General features: G+C 41.0%; 1 protein-coding gene across 1 annotated transcript; it reads right to left on the reverse strand.

Annotated features, from left to right (window-relative positions):
- Positions 1-4,460: 4,460 nt before the first annotated feature.
- LOC310995899 (extracellular calcium-sensing receptor-like) lies at positions 4,461-7,636 on the reverse strand (the record flags this gene model as incomplete). The annotated part of the gene is made up of 6 exons (XM_083985089.1): positions 4,461-5,374; positions 5,497-5,620; positions 5,712-5,936; positions 6,130-6,933; positions 7,042-7,312; positions 7,434-7,636. The coding sequence occupies 6 exons, from the start codon at positions 7,634-7,636 to the stop codon at positions 4,461-4,463; spliced, it is 2,541 nt and encodes an 846-aa protein (XP_083841215.1).
- Positions 7,637-14,894: the final 7,258 nt, after the last annotated feature.

Raw genomic sequence — 14,894 nt, forward strand, 5'->3', positions numbered from 1 at the left:
AATTGTTTGGGGGATGAGTTTTTTGGAACAGGGATTATGGTTGAGGATTTCCATAAATCAGGTACTTGACTGCAATTAAGTGACATCTGAAAAATGTGGTGGAGAACACCGCTAAGTTGGTCAGCACAAATGTGCGTCCACAAATTTCATCTGGGCCACAGGCCTTTCTTACATTGACCTTCTTCAGGAGGTTGTTTACACACTCCTCACTGATGACCATATCACAGTCAGTGACAGTGGAAATACATTGGAGAGAAAATTTGTCTGAGAGGTCATGGTTTTCGAACCGGGAGTAAAAAAGATTAAAAGCATTGGGCAGATCTTCATTGCTACCCTCTATTCTAATTGGTGCCCTGATGTTTTCATCCTGGAAGTTAGTGACTGAGGCCATGGATTTAATGCCTCTCCAGGCCGCCCTCAGATCACCACTGCTATACTTGTGTTCCACCTTGTCTTTATAAGCTCTTTTGACTTTCCGAATTTCGTTCTTAACCTCTTTGTTGATGTCTTTCCTTTCCTGGTTGTTCCCTGTGTAAAATATTTTTTTTCTTCTTATTTATAAAAATGTTTAAGTCTTTAGTGACCCACGGTTTGTTGTTGGGGTAGACAGTGATGTTCTTCTGGGGGATATTAATGTCAACACAGAAGGATATATAGGAGGAGACAGTCTGTGTCAGTTCATTCAGGTTGGAACAAGAATCATAAAAAACATCCCAAGCTGTGCATTCAAAGCAAGCTTTCAGATTGTCAATACTGTCCTCTGACCAGCATTTCACTGTCTTTATAGTCTGCTCTCGTCGTTTACAGACTGGCCTGTAGATCGGTAGAAGTAGAATACTGCTATGATAGGAAGCTCCAAAGGAGGGCATACGAATGGACCGGTAAGCATTGGCTACTGAACCATAGCACAGGTCGATAGTGGAGTTCCTCATAGTTGTTGGACAGGTTGTAGTGTATTATACACCTTAACTTTTTTACTTTAATAACTTAAAGTATTGTATGTTCTTCTTTGTATGTTTGTATGTTCTTCTTTGTATGTATGTAGGCCTTTTTTGGACAGATGCTCTACTTCATGCGTTCCATAATTTGCTTAGAAGTCATCCGACCTAATGGGATAGGCATGGTCCAAGACGACTGAATGACCCGGTTGTCTTCTCTAATGGGTAAGAGACATGGGATACAGGACATGGGGTTTTTCGCTAGCCTAAAAGTTAAAGGGTCAAGTCAAAGGTCATTGGACATCTGGACGGGAGGTTTCTCTCTGTCTGGAGAAGGTGGAGTGTTGGAGATAAGCCAACATATAAAAAGGAAGGTTTTTGGGTTGAGAGAGAGAGATCTCATTTTGGACCAGAGATGCTCCAGGATTCAGCATTTTTGTACACTGATCTTCTTCTTGTTAATAAACTTCTTTTTTGAATACAATTGAAGACGTGTCAGCGGTGATCCCTTCTTTTCATCAACACATCAATATACCACAAGGTGACATACTGTTCATATGTTCTCAATGTTTTGTCAATTCGACAGTGATTAAAATCTCCTAAAACAAATTTAGGAGCATCAGGGCAGAGCGCGTTCAATTTGTTGCTCACGTCCTCGATCAGCTGACAAGCTGCCGTGACGTCAGCTCTCGGATGAATGTAAACAAGGGAAAAAACTGCTGAGGGAATTCCCTCGGCAGATAGAAGGGACGAAGTGAGATACACAAAAGTTCAATATCCGATGTGCATATTCTCTTCCGCACCACTACAGTCTTACAGTATCTCTCATTAATATAAAAACATACTCCGCCTCCCTTAGACTTGTTTGTAGCGAGAGGAGAGCGATCGAGACGGATAGGGGGGCCGAAGCCAGTTATGTGAAGATCCTCATTCTTATCTCGTTCTCCCAACCACGTCTCAGTGAACGCGAGGAGACACGTCTCTCTAAACTCAAGTTTCCACCTTGCGTAGATCTCAAGCTCGTCCATTTTGTTCCGAATGGACTGGACATTGGAGAGTAAGACTGTTGGGAGAGGTGGAAGCTGACGTCTATCACCCAGCCCGGATCTTCTCAGCCTGCGCTTAACGCCATCTCTCCTCCCTCTTTTCCTCCGGCGTTTCCTCAGAGGAGATCCACTTACTGTGGTGTTAAAAGTCCTCCATGGTGAGCAGGGGGGGTGTCCTGTTGCTGGTGAACGGAGAGCCAGCAGTAACTCCCAGCTGTAGGTGATCCTTCCAGCATTCACTTCTCCACCATCTTGGTGCCCGCTAGTGCATTGACACACCAGAGTCCAAAGTGTGGCGAAAATCCCAATGTAGACCCCCTTCATGGTTAAAACGTGATTCCACTTGTACTCCGAGGCATTAAATATTAGGAGCGTGAAAAGAGGAACATCAAAACACGCAGACAATCAAACAAACAAACGCTGCTGCAAGCTGCACGGGTCGCACAGGTGAGTGAGCGCCCCCAATAACTGTGTATCTGCCACTTTTCCTGGCTTGAGAGCGTCCAGTTGCTTTCTTGCTGGTAGAAACAAATAGATAGATGGATGGATGGATGGATGGATGGATGGATGGATGGATGGATGGATGGATGGATGGATGGATGGATTGATTGATTGATTATTTAAAAAACGATAGACAGCTCTGAAAGCAGAGGATGATTTTTTTTTTATTTAACCTTTATTTATTCAGGAATGATCCATTGAGATTAAAATCAGATGATGAGAGGTGTTGTCCATGATGCTGAGCTTCGCCAGCATCCTCCACTTTGACCGCTCCACCACAGACTCCAGTTCGACACCCAGGACAGAGCCAGCTTTCCTGATCAGCTTGTTGAGTCTGTTGACATCAGCTGTCTTCAACCTGCTCCCCCAGCACACCACAGCATAAAACATGACACTGGCAACCACAGAGTTGTAAAACATCTGCAGAATGGTGCTGCAGACGTTAAATGACCTGAGCCTCCTGAAAAAATATAGACGGCTCTGACCCTTTTTGTAGACTGCGTCTGTGTTTTTGGCCCAGTCCAGTTTATTGTCAATGTAGACCCCCAGATACTTATAATTGTCCACAATGTCCACGTCCATCCCGTCGATAATGACTGGAGAGGGACTGGTCCTGCATTTTCTAAAATCAACCAACAGCTCCTTTGTTTTGGTCGTATTGAGCTGGAGGTGGTTTAGACCACACCATTCAACAAACCTGTCCACCACACCCCTGTACTCCGACTCCCGGCCTCTGCTGATACAGCCAACTATGGCAGAGTCATCTGAGAACTTCTGCAGGTGGCTGTGAGCAGAACTGGAAGTCGGAGGTGTAAAGTGGGAACAGGAAGGGTGACAGGACCGTCACGGTGCCCCCATGCTGCTCATGATGGTATCTGATATAAACCCAAGTATTAGTACTACTGTACTGTACATCATTCTATCAGTTTGGAGGAACTGTGTTGAAACAAATTTATTGTTTAAAGCAGAAGTAAGCGATCCGGTAACTTCCTTTCAGCCGATGGAGTTAGCAGTCATCGCCCTCGTCCCTACGTCACCACATTCACGGGCATCCCTTGGCTGCACACACAGAGAGGACCGCCCCTTTATGCCGTTCTCTCTCCTCATTGGATAAAGGTTGTAGGATACAAGGAAAGTTTTCTCCTCGGTTTACAGCAGAGCAGAGTGACTGACAGACCCGTGTTTCAGACCAAACACTCTATATAAGTGATTACTGTTGGAAGATATAACTATTTAAGACTTATATTAACACAAATATTCCCCTTACTTCTGCTTTAACTTTTGCAGTTAACATGGTGACATCTGCTGGACAACTCCTGATTCTACATTTATCAAAGGGTTAACTCAGACACATTGTTATTGATTTATTTGAATCTAACATCAATGCATGAATCCCAGAAACATTTGATAAAATAGATATATCCTGCACTGTGGCCTAGTTGTATCAGTTAAACTCAAATGTATGGCAGAGTGTTACCTTCAGTAATAAAGAGGTGCCCCTGTTAAGACTAACCGTATGTAGATACAATACTAATTGCAGTAGTCTAGAAAATGTGTGTCTTTATATCAAATATAAATGTGTATTTAACCTCTTGCATATCTTCTATGAGTCAATACGTTACAACGTTTACTATCTTATGCAAAACATGTATTTGTTGCCTGTTCTGTAATGCAGTTGCTCTAATAAACTTTTTGCATTTTTCCAGTTCTTATCAGTTGAATATGTTTGTCATTTGAAAATGTTATGTCCAAAATTAATATATTGAACTCATGCAAATTGAACATCATGTCCTGCTTATATTTTACAGAATGATTTCAATAAAAATGGAGAAGACCTAATTTCGTAGTTACACTTTATTCAGCACATCACAACAAGTCAGCAGGTCACAACAGTAGCCTGTGCATCTACAACATCTGTCAGACTGCACATAAAAGTGGGTTTATTTATAGTCACACTTGGGTAACTTTTCAAATTTTAAAGAGTTCTTGTTGGTATTTTTCCCATCATATGCTTTTTTGAATTTTGCTCTGGCCTGAAGATGATAATATAGCACTTCGGGAAAAAAATACACACTAACAAACCAAAACTTGAAGCCAGAATAGCAAATATCTCCACAGCCACAGTGAACTTCCCAGGAGAGCTGACATATGCTGGGATGAATGTGATCCAGACTGCACAGAATATCAACATGCTGAAGGTGATCAGTTTGGCTTCATTAAAGCTGTCTGGCAGCTTTCTAGCAAGAAAAGCAAGTATAAAACACATGATAGCAAGAAGTCCGATATAACCCAGCACAGCCCAGAATCCTACAACTGAACCTAAGGCACACTCTAAGATGATCTTTTCTTTATAGTACTTCAAATTCATCTTTGGGAATGGAGGGTTGATTGTCAGCCATAGTATACAAATCACAACCTGAATTAGAGTGAAAGTCAGAACACTGAGTCTCTGCTGTACTGGTCCAAACCACTTCATCACATTACTGCCTGGAAGTGTTGCCCTGAAGGCCATTAACACCACTATAGTTTTCCCCAGAACACAAGAGATACAGAGGACAAAGGTGATGCCAAACGCAGTGTGTCGCAGCATGCAGGACCACTCAGAGGGCCGGCCGATGAAGGTCAGAGAGCACAGGAAACACAGTTTTAATGAGAAGAGCAACAGGAAGCTCAGTTCAGAGTTGTTGGCTTTTACAATGGGTGTCTCTTTATGTGTCAAAAAGATTATAGAGGTGAGGAGAGATAAAAATACTCCAACACAGCCAAATCCGGTTAAAAGTGCGCCCATGATCTCTTTGTAGGAAAGGTACTCAGTAGGTTTTGGAAGACAATGGTCCTTTTTTTCATTTGGCCAGAATTCAGGGGGGCAGATGAAACACTCTGGAGAATCTGTGTGGAAGATTTGAAATTAAATAAAACTACAAACATAGTATTAAATTGAATTTCAATCAAATCAATTTCATCACTTTTATTTTCCGTTACTCCAATACACATGTATGAATTTGACTCACTTGTCTGATTACTGATTGTTCCCTCAGGACACTCAAAGCAGTCAAAGCAGCACACAGGCTTTCGCTTGTTTACTGCCTTCCGGGTCCCTGGTGGACATGGTTCTCTGCAGACAGACCTTGGCACCTGATTGGGGGAAACACATGTAAAACACTCACTAATGCAACAGACTGTGATTTGGCTGTAAAAGGACCAATTGAAATGATTCTCACTTCACCTCATTACTATTTCCTCCCCAAACTATTTTGGTGTTTTCCTTTAGTTTGAAATGTTCCACCTCAGAGGTATCGTATTGACCAATATGTACAATCTCAACAGATCCATCATCTTTCATCTGCCAGTTCACTAGGTCATACTGGGCAACTGAGTCTCCATTTTTGTCAAAGAAAACCTTTGCCCCACTCTGTGTTGTGAAATTCACATACTTAATGTATTCTAACACCTACGGAGAGACAATCAGAACATCTTAGCATACATATAACTTACAATCAAATCAGGAACAATCATTATATTTAATGTTCAAAGGGTATACTCAATGCTTACTACTTCACTTTTTGCATCATGCCACAAATAATAGAAACATTGAACAACACATTTTTTCTTTTTTATCCCTGATTAGATAAACCAGAACTTACTAGATTTGGCCTAACATCATTCTTGGTCACACAGGGTTTTCTTGTGAGGGGATTTGAGCCATTTTGACATTGCAACAGTGCATGAATGGCATATGCCACCAAATATACGGCTTTATACACATTATTCTCAGCCCTGAAATTTTTCACTTCTGTGTAGTCACTGGAGACTGTACTGAGATCTTCCGTGCCAGTGCACAGGGCAGAAGTATTTGATGGAGAGAAGCTGCAGTCAAAGATATTCTCCCAGAAAGCTTTGATTAGGGCACTTTGTGGTTCATCAAAAGGTTTCAGGCTGAGTAAGAATTCACCAAGACCTGGAATAGATGCCTGAGGGAGAGCAAATCCCATTGCCCCCTGTAAAATTGCCTTTCTTTCATCTGAAGCCAGGTCTACTTGTGTGATCCAAGCCTCACTGCCAACCCACTGCTTCCCAGTTATGTTATAACTCTGTATTTCTGACAAGAATGACTTGGTGTACGACAAGGACACAAACAACAGGACCACCTTTGATGAAGACTCACTCAGAGTCTTTACAATAGTGTTGAACTGCTTTTCAGAAGTCTTTGAGTAAGGCAGTCTGTATTCAACACATATGCCCTCGTTCTTTGCTTCCTTAACAAACTCATTTGTACCTTCCGCTGAGTACAAGCCTTCAGAGTAAATTATCCCCACCCAGCGCCAGTCAAAGTATTTCATAAGCTGCACCAGACCGAGGATTTGGAAGCGGTCACTTGGCACAGTTCTGAAGAAAGTGGGATACAATCTTTTGTCACTCAAACAAGCACAGGTAGAGAGGTGGCTCACCTTCAAAGAAAGAGGACATGGTTAGAAACACACAGTATATTTTTGAAGGATGTAAATGTGAATAGATCATGCACAGTTTCTTGTTGTTTCCCTGTCATGTCTTCTCACCTGTGGAATAGATAGTGAGCTTAGTATGATGTTTATATCTTCACTCACTCCAGAGGACGAATGGCCTAAGAGAGCCTGTATCTGGCCACTGCAGTCCTTTGTGTGGTTTCCATTCACAGCATCTACAGCTGCTCGAATCAGGTTTTCACTCCCGCAGCCATTGAACAGCTTATAGCCCAGACTGACTCCAGGAAGAATATTTGCATCTCTGTTGATCTGCTCCACTGTAAACATCACTGTCCTGGCAAACTTCAATTCCCTGTCATTCCACCTGCAAACAGCAGTGTTGACACATCACTAATTTATCATTTTGCAACACAGACTGACACATAAAACATTACATTCCTATAATAAAACATAGTTTTTAATATATCCCTTGCATATTCACTTACTTTTTGCAGTACGAATACGGAAGAGCTTGGTAGCCATTATCAACCAATTTGCGTGTACTAGTTACAGAGAAAACCCCTCCAATAATAAGATCACCGTCCTGAGAAAATTCCATGAACCCCGTCTGACCAATCATTTTGCATGTTTGGTTTTCTGACTCTATCCCTGCCAGCAAAGTGAATAAGATAACAGTGATCCAACCCATCACTATAGCCACCTTACCCTATACTAAAGCAAGCACAACCTGGGAGCTGACTTTTATTAGCTTCCTCTGCTAGTAGAGAAACCTCAGCAGCCAATCTGAGCATCCTGCCAATCCTCTGAAGATTTTTTTTTTTCACGTGCGTCATGACTCTTTATCCTGCTGATTGACATGTAGATGACAGGAGGCCTCAATCATCTTTTCTACACACTTTCTTTTAGGTTACTCAAGTATGGAAGATATTTTGGATATGCTGCATTGAATATTAACGTTAAAGTCACTCAGTTCACTCACTTAATTAATCAATTATTATTCATAAATGATTTGTGCTAATTACTCTAGCCTTTTATCACTCAGTTTCTTCCACACGCTGCTGATCCAAACAGCTGATAGGTGGAGTGATACTACAGCAGCTTGTGGAGCCTGCACTATGTAACTGAGCAAGTTGGTTAATTGTATAGGGAGAGAAGTCTAGGTAATTTGACATATTTGAGCATTTAATTTTTTTTTAAAAGTACCGCTTTTCCTGGGAATTAATTACTTTTACCATGTAGTAACTCTGTTACAAACTCAGTTACTTTTTGGGGAAAGTAACTAGAAACTATAACTTATTACTTTTTTAAAGTAACGTGCCCAACACTGTTGGTCAATAACATAGGGTGTAAATAGCTTGTATTTGTTTGTACATAATATATCACAATGATTTTTTATGTATTTTTACAAACTCAATTTTTTATAGCAATGTATGTATTATTTATTGTTGTCTGTTCTTTTTTTTCCTCCTTGATGTTTGCTGCTGCAATGCCAAACAATTTCCCCATCATGGGAAAAATTAAGGAATATCTTCTCTAGTGACCATTGGTGATCTCCCTGAATCTCTTGATGTAAAACTCATCTTGAAAACCAAAGTGTCTTGATGCAATAACAGGATTCTTGCTAATGATCATGCTTCACTTATGTAGTGCCCTTCTATAAATTATAATATTTTGTGACTTTAAACAAATATGTAGTATATTTTGTTATATTGTTTATTAAATTACAGCTGTTAGGAAATAGGTTTGCATTACAGTAATATGGAGAAAACCATATTTGGTACTTTATTTTGGAAGTTTTTTTGTTGACCTTTTGTTTTTTAAAGGTCTTTGAATGTCTCATGTCGTTTCTTCTGTTTATTTGGGTAACCAGGTGTCAATCTGTTATTAGCAAATCAATAGGTGCTTGCGCTGAGTAGAGTAATAGGGGAAACATTTGGTGTCAGCAAAACCACTGTACACAGATGTGTGTGCTGATGAAAAGAAAAATCCGTTTGCTGGATGTGGACGAAGCCCTGGAGATAGCACAACGTAATTATGAGGCACATAAAATACCCCAGGTCTATGGTGCAATCGATGGGTCTCACATACCTGTTCATGCCCCAATGGCTATCGCGGCTACGTGAATAGGAAGGGTTGGTCATCAATTGTCCTGCAGGCAGTTGTTGATGATCGATTAATTATCAGGGACATCTGTGTGGGAACACCTGGAAGCACTCATGATGCTGCTGTGTTTGCCACATCACATATCTGTTTAGGTTAAACTCATTTTCTATATTTATCTATGACTCAAGTCTAAATCATCTAAATTGTGACATTTAAGTGAGGTATAGAGTATTGTTTGCTTGTTGCTTTGTAAAAAAAAAAAAAAAAAGAAAGAAAGAAAAAAGTCAATGGCACAAATGAAAATATACGTAATTATCTTATCTTAAAAAAAGTATTTTGCAATTGTTCCATATGCATTCTTTTAACCTTAGTGTGCTTTTTGCTTTTAATGTGAAATATTACTTAATATGTGACACCACAAAAAATATTTGTTGTGTTCTCAGATATCCAGGTAAACAACCCCAAGCAATAAAGGTCATAGATGGAGTCCAAGTGACACTACTCATTGTTGGTGATGCTGCATACCCGCTACTACCCTGGCTCATGAAGGGCTTCTCTGGTCCCAATTTAACAGTCACACAAGAGACTTTCAATGAACATTTAAGTGCCTCCGTGTGAAAGTTGAGCACTCCTTTGGACAGCTGAAGACGAGATGGCGTGTCCTGTCTAAGCAGATATAGACTATTGGAGGGACATGAGCGAGATAGTGGGTTACTGACTGTGTGCTGAAGCAGGATGAGAAGGGACTCCACACAATTCGCTGGAGAGTGAAGTGTGGGCAGCGAAAAGGCAGCAGTATAGTTCCGAATCAAGGACCCCCCAACCCTGGTTGAACTGTTGAATGCGCCTTGCTGCTTGGTTAGCTACAGTGGGTACTAGTTTCATTTGGACGTTTCCCTCACGGAAAGCGTGATTCACGCGTTGCGTGAAATTGTAGGTCACATTGTAGCCACTAGGTGGAAGCATCGTACTGAGATGCAGCTCAAAAGATTTTGGGGTAATTCCACGTTTGACCACAACGTAGCTGCAATGGAGAGTGGCGCTGTTCATAGGTCATAGGTACTTCATTTGCAGCTGTGGTCGAGAGAGCTAGAGAGTGGATGGAGAGAGGGACCGCTACGCCGGTCAATCAGATCAATGTTGTTGTTTTATTGTTTCACAGTGGTTACAGTAGCCTACGTTCAACAGGATCAGTGGTTCTCAGCCTTTTGGGGGTCCCCTGCATATTTTTGATCTCTCCTGTAGCCTGGCTGGGTGGCTCCAAGTTTGAGTAGTTTGAGTTCTGCAAGTTCTGGTGAATGTAACAATCCACTCATAGCCCACGATCGCTCGTCCGTGCCAGCAGCCTGGACCCGATGCTGCTGGACTCACGAGCGGAGCAATAATGCACATCTGTCAGCAGCTGCTCTTGAAGGGACAGATTAGATGCTGATTTTGTTAACAGTGACTTTGTTGCATCCAAACATTTAGCATATCTGTCTGGTGCTGTCTCTTATCCGGTACAAAGTGGGAGATGACAGAACTACTTTAATCGAGGGAAAGCTACATTGTTGCGAGTGACTCCGGCCGGCGTGTGCACATGCCTGTGAATATTCTCGTTTGTTTCGGACTCCCGGTCATAGAGGAAATTTAAATCGAATGTAACTGGACTTGGTTATTCGTCTAGGAAGACGTTTCACCTCTCATCCAAGAGGCTGAAGCCTCTTGGATTACAAGTTACAGTTGCATTCGATTTAAATGTCCTTGAGATAAGTGCACACTGTTTCTGCTGTCAATTCTGTTATAGTTCATTTGTAACATGTTTTCTTCATTCTTCATTAGGCTAATGTTAACACTAGAACCACCCAGATGGTCTCACACAGATGTTTGTGTTTTTCTTACGTAGCCTAAATGACTTTGTTTAGGCTACATTAAAACTACAGGTCTCTCAGTCCGTGACTTTTCCATGTGTGATGGTTTCTGAAGCTTACAACTTACACAAATGAAACATTCGATTTCTGGGCATTTATACCTCGGGCCGACAATAGCTTATTTTTTTCTTCAATTATTGTTTTTATCTAGGACTACAGTATATTTATCATAATATGCCCAATTCGGGAGGGAGAGAGGGGGGAGAGAGTGCCGCGTTCACGTTACATAATGTAACAGTTTCCAGAGAAATACAAAACAGGATATTTATTCATGTTACCCTCTGTTTAGGTAGATAAAGGTCTCAGTCACATTTGAATACAAATAATGCAATTAGGCTAAATATCATAGGATCTTTTTTTCAAAGATAGGCCTGTTTTATTTTTAGTTCCATAATTCAGAGATGATTTTCACTTAACGAAATGAAACGAAACAATGAAGCCTATAGTTTTGTCCTCCAGTTTATGAAAAGTGTGAGGAGAGGTAGCCTAGCTACTGTAAGAACCGGTTTTCCTGTTCAAAGCTGACTGAACAGCTGTGTGAAGTTCTGTGGGGGGCAGGGCTGTAGCCTACTTGAGTGAAGTATCCACAAGCACACCTATTGATCAGAGATAAATGAAGGTGCTAATGTGTCGCTGATGTGTCTATTAAGCTGGTCCTACAGACCGCTGCATATAAACCACACTAGCGATATTCACCTAGCCTCGCTTTCAATAAAACACACACTAGCATTCTATAGCCTAATTGCAATCAGTGAAATATATGAAATCAATATAAAACACAATTGAGTTGCTGTTGCTCTAGTTTAATAGCGCTGCAGCTGCATTTGCCGTGCGCCCCTGTGTATGTGAACCTGTGTCTGTCTATGTGCAGGCAGAGATCAGAGATGGTGTTTTTTTAATAATCATGCTATAGCGTTTCACCAGCTCTCATCTCCGCCAGTCAGCCTCTCAACCTGCCGCCTCTCTCGTGTGCGGGCGCACCGCACGTAAACACACGTGAGACTTGGACACATTTATTTTTTTTATTTTTTTTTTTCTGTGGGAAACACTGATCAAGCTGTGCGTACGCACAACTCTCCGCAATATTCCATTGATAAATCACACCGGACCCAAGAATGGTGCGGACATGAACACACCTCATATTCCACCCCCAGAATGCATCAGCACAATCATATAGGGTCAGCACGTGCATAATTAAGTAGCCATGTGCTCTCTGTGGAGCCGCAATAAAGTAACAACAAAGACAACACCCGGAATGATGCTTCGGCGGACCTGCCCTCGCTTTTGAGGTCGGTTGTGAGGAAAAATGCCTGCTGTGCAGACAACTGTGTTTTTTTTAAAGCACCCCTGCATTACACAAACACACACATACGGTATATCAACAGGTATATATAGCCGCACATATAGGCTATATCAGTGATCATAATAATGATGATAAGAGAAAATGCATTGTTCACTAAAACTGCACGTTGGCATCCCAGACTGAAATAAAATATTTGCTTACAGTGAGAGCTGCTCTACTAAGTGAACTATACCTTTCTTGCGTTACTAATGTTATTGTGTCTCGAGTGTTTCAGAGTCGGCCGGCTGTAAACCAGCTGACCCCGACTGACTTTTGTTTTTTTGCGGTCACATCAGCACGGCTGCATCTTCGGTCGCGGCTGCTGTGGCCATTCATCCAAAACATGGATGAATGAAACCTATATCCACACATCTTGTAGCCTATTTCTATCGAGGGAAAGTTATTTCAGGATATCCTGTTTTATTGCCCAGCCCGAAAGTGACATAGGCTATTGCCCGTTCATTCATGAGAAATCATCCAGCTACACTCTCAGTCAAACAAGGTGGGGAATGAACACTACTGTACAGTAGTTGGCTCATTTTAAAAACACACCGGCAGCATCGCCCACTGAGTTAATTAACTGCTGTGTAGAAAACCACGCTGTGGTCCGTAATCGCGGTGCAGATGGGTGTGTTTGGAGCTGACAAGAGGATCGATAAAAGAGAGTGAGACGTATAGCTGCCGTCGTTACATTTTTCTCATTGAAAAACTATACTGTATTATTATTATATTGCATTCCCCATTCGTGTTCACTGCTCCGTGCTGCTGTCTTATAGAGGCGATCTGCTGCTCACAGATGCCACCTGGCGGTTGTTTGGGCACATTGCAGCTTCTGGTGAAAACACAATTACTCCTCCACAAAAAATCTGCGTGAGCCTCCCGTGACTCACGCGTGAATCTCGCGTGAAACCCTCCAAATGAAACTAGTACCCACTGTAAATGCATGTGGTAGGTATAGAACCCTGTTCCTCTGAAGCGTAATGCCATGTCGAGCACAATGGAGAGATAGTCGTCAAACTCGGAGAGGGAAATGCTGAGCAGATAATGTCTCGGTAAAGTGAAAAGGCGAAAGCGAATTCTGTGGGAGTTAGATCTTTTGACCTGGAAGGTTGTAGCTAGTGGGGCTGCACTCGGCCTGCAGACAACCTGAAAAAAGTGTGCCATTTCGAAAAGTTGGTTAAATATGCTGTGGTAAATTAAGAATAAAAAAAATGTAGCCCTCGCCCACTCAACTCTAATTTGTCACAAATTTGTCATGGCATACCCCTACCATGTAGTTGGCGCGCATATTTCGAGCTCATTTGAATCCTCAGCAAAAGTATCTTCCTCAAGCCTACATGCCTACATACTGAGAAGATACTTTTGCTGAGGATTCAAATGAGCTTGAAACATGCGCGCCAACTACATGGTACCATAACTGAGTTTTACAAAAACCCTGGGTATTATTTTATTTTATTTTATTTTATTGACTTAAAAGGGTCACCAGGTCATTTTAAAGGGTGATTGTCTGTTTGTATTAATACAAACAGACAATCACCGACATGAAATGTGTATTAATTTAATACACATTTCATGTTGTTGCAATGTATATTTTCAGACGCAATGTTTATTTATGTTTGATAAATGTGGTTATGGTTGGACTTTGGTGTGTTAAAGGTATACGTGGGAGTTTGTAAGCTCACATTGACAGTATACGCTCTAGAAAAGTAGATCCCAAATTGAATATTTTAGTACACTCCCTCAAATTCGCCTCCCATGTTTAAGGTGTTATCAGGTGTAGGGGTATGCCATGAAAAATCTGTGACAAATTAGAGTTGAGTGGGAGGGCTACACTTAGAAGGGTTTTTTTAATTTACCATTCAACTATCTTTCTCTTCATTGCAGTCTCTAATTTGTACTAATTTGTACTTTTATTTAAACATACATTTATCAATAGCATCAGCAACTGCTTATATGAATTAGCGCCATCTTTAAGTTTCATTATCATTGTCATTTTATTATTAAAGGGAGCTGGTATAATTGAAGCGTAATTTCGATTAAGGCTTCAAACTAACTAACTTATATGGACGTATAAAGAGGGGGAGGTTTATAGCACTACACTATGACAATAGATAGTCATAAATGAACACACAGGAGACATTCATATTAACACAAATTTTAACAGTCTCATGAATAACTTTGCACAAGTGTTGTTTGCAGTCATACAATGTGTCAATGTGGAGCAGAGCTAATGAAAACATAGTTACAGATGCTTCTTATATTTTGTAATGAAACTGTTTAAATCAATTCCTGCTGTTTCGTGCCGAAGGAAAAAAAATGAAAGAAAAAGAAAACATTCACAAAGATCACCATCACCTCAGCTCCTGAGGATTTGAATGAAACTGATTTAGATTTTTGCTTCCTATTTATGTTTTTCATTTATTTATCTTTTCATTCAAGCATAACATATTAAAAAGGAAGGGGGTCACTTCAATTGCACATGATATGCCAGCTTCCATGGTTAAGAAAGAAGCTGTAAGAGTAACTTTACATTAACCTGTTGATCCTGATAATTAGTACATACTTTGTTGGTACCCTTGAATTCTGCAGAG

Source organism: Trachurus trachurus (genome assembly GCF_905171665.1).
Source record: "Trachurus trachurus genome assembly, chromosome: 13".
Classification (NCBI taxonomy): Eukaryota; Metazoa; Chordata; class Actinopteri; order Carangiformes; family Carangidae; genus Trachurus; species Trachurus trachurus.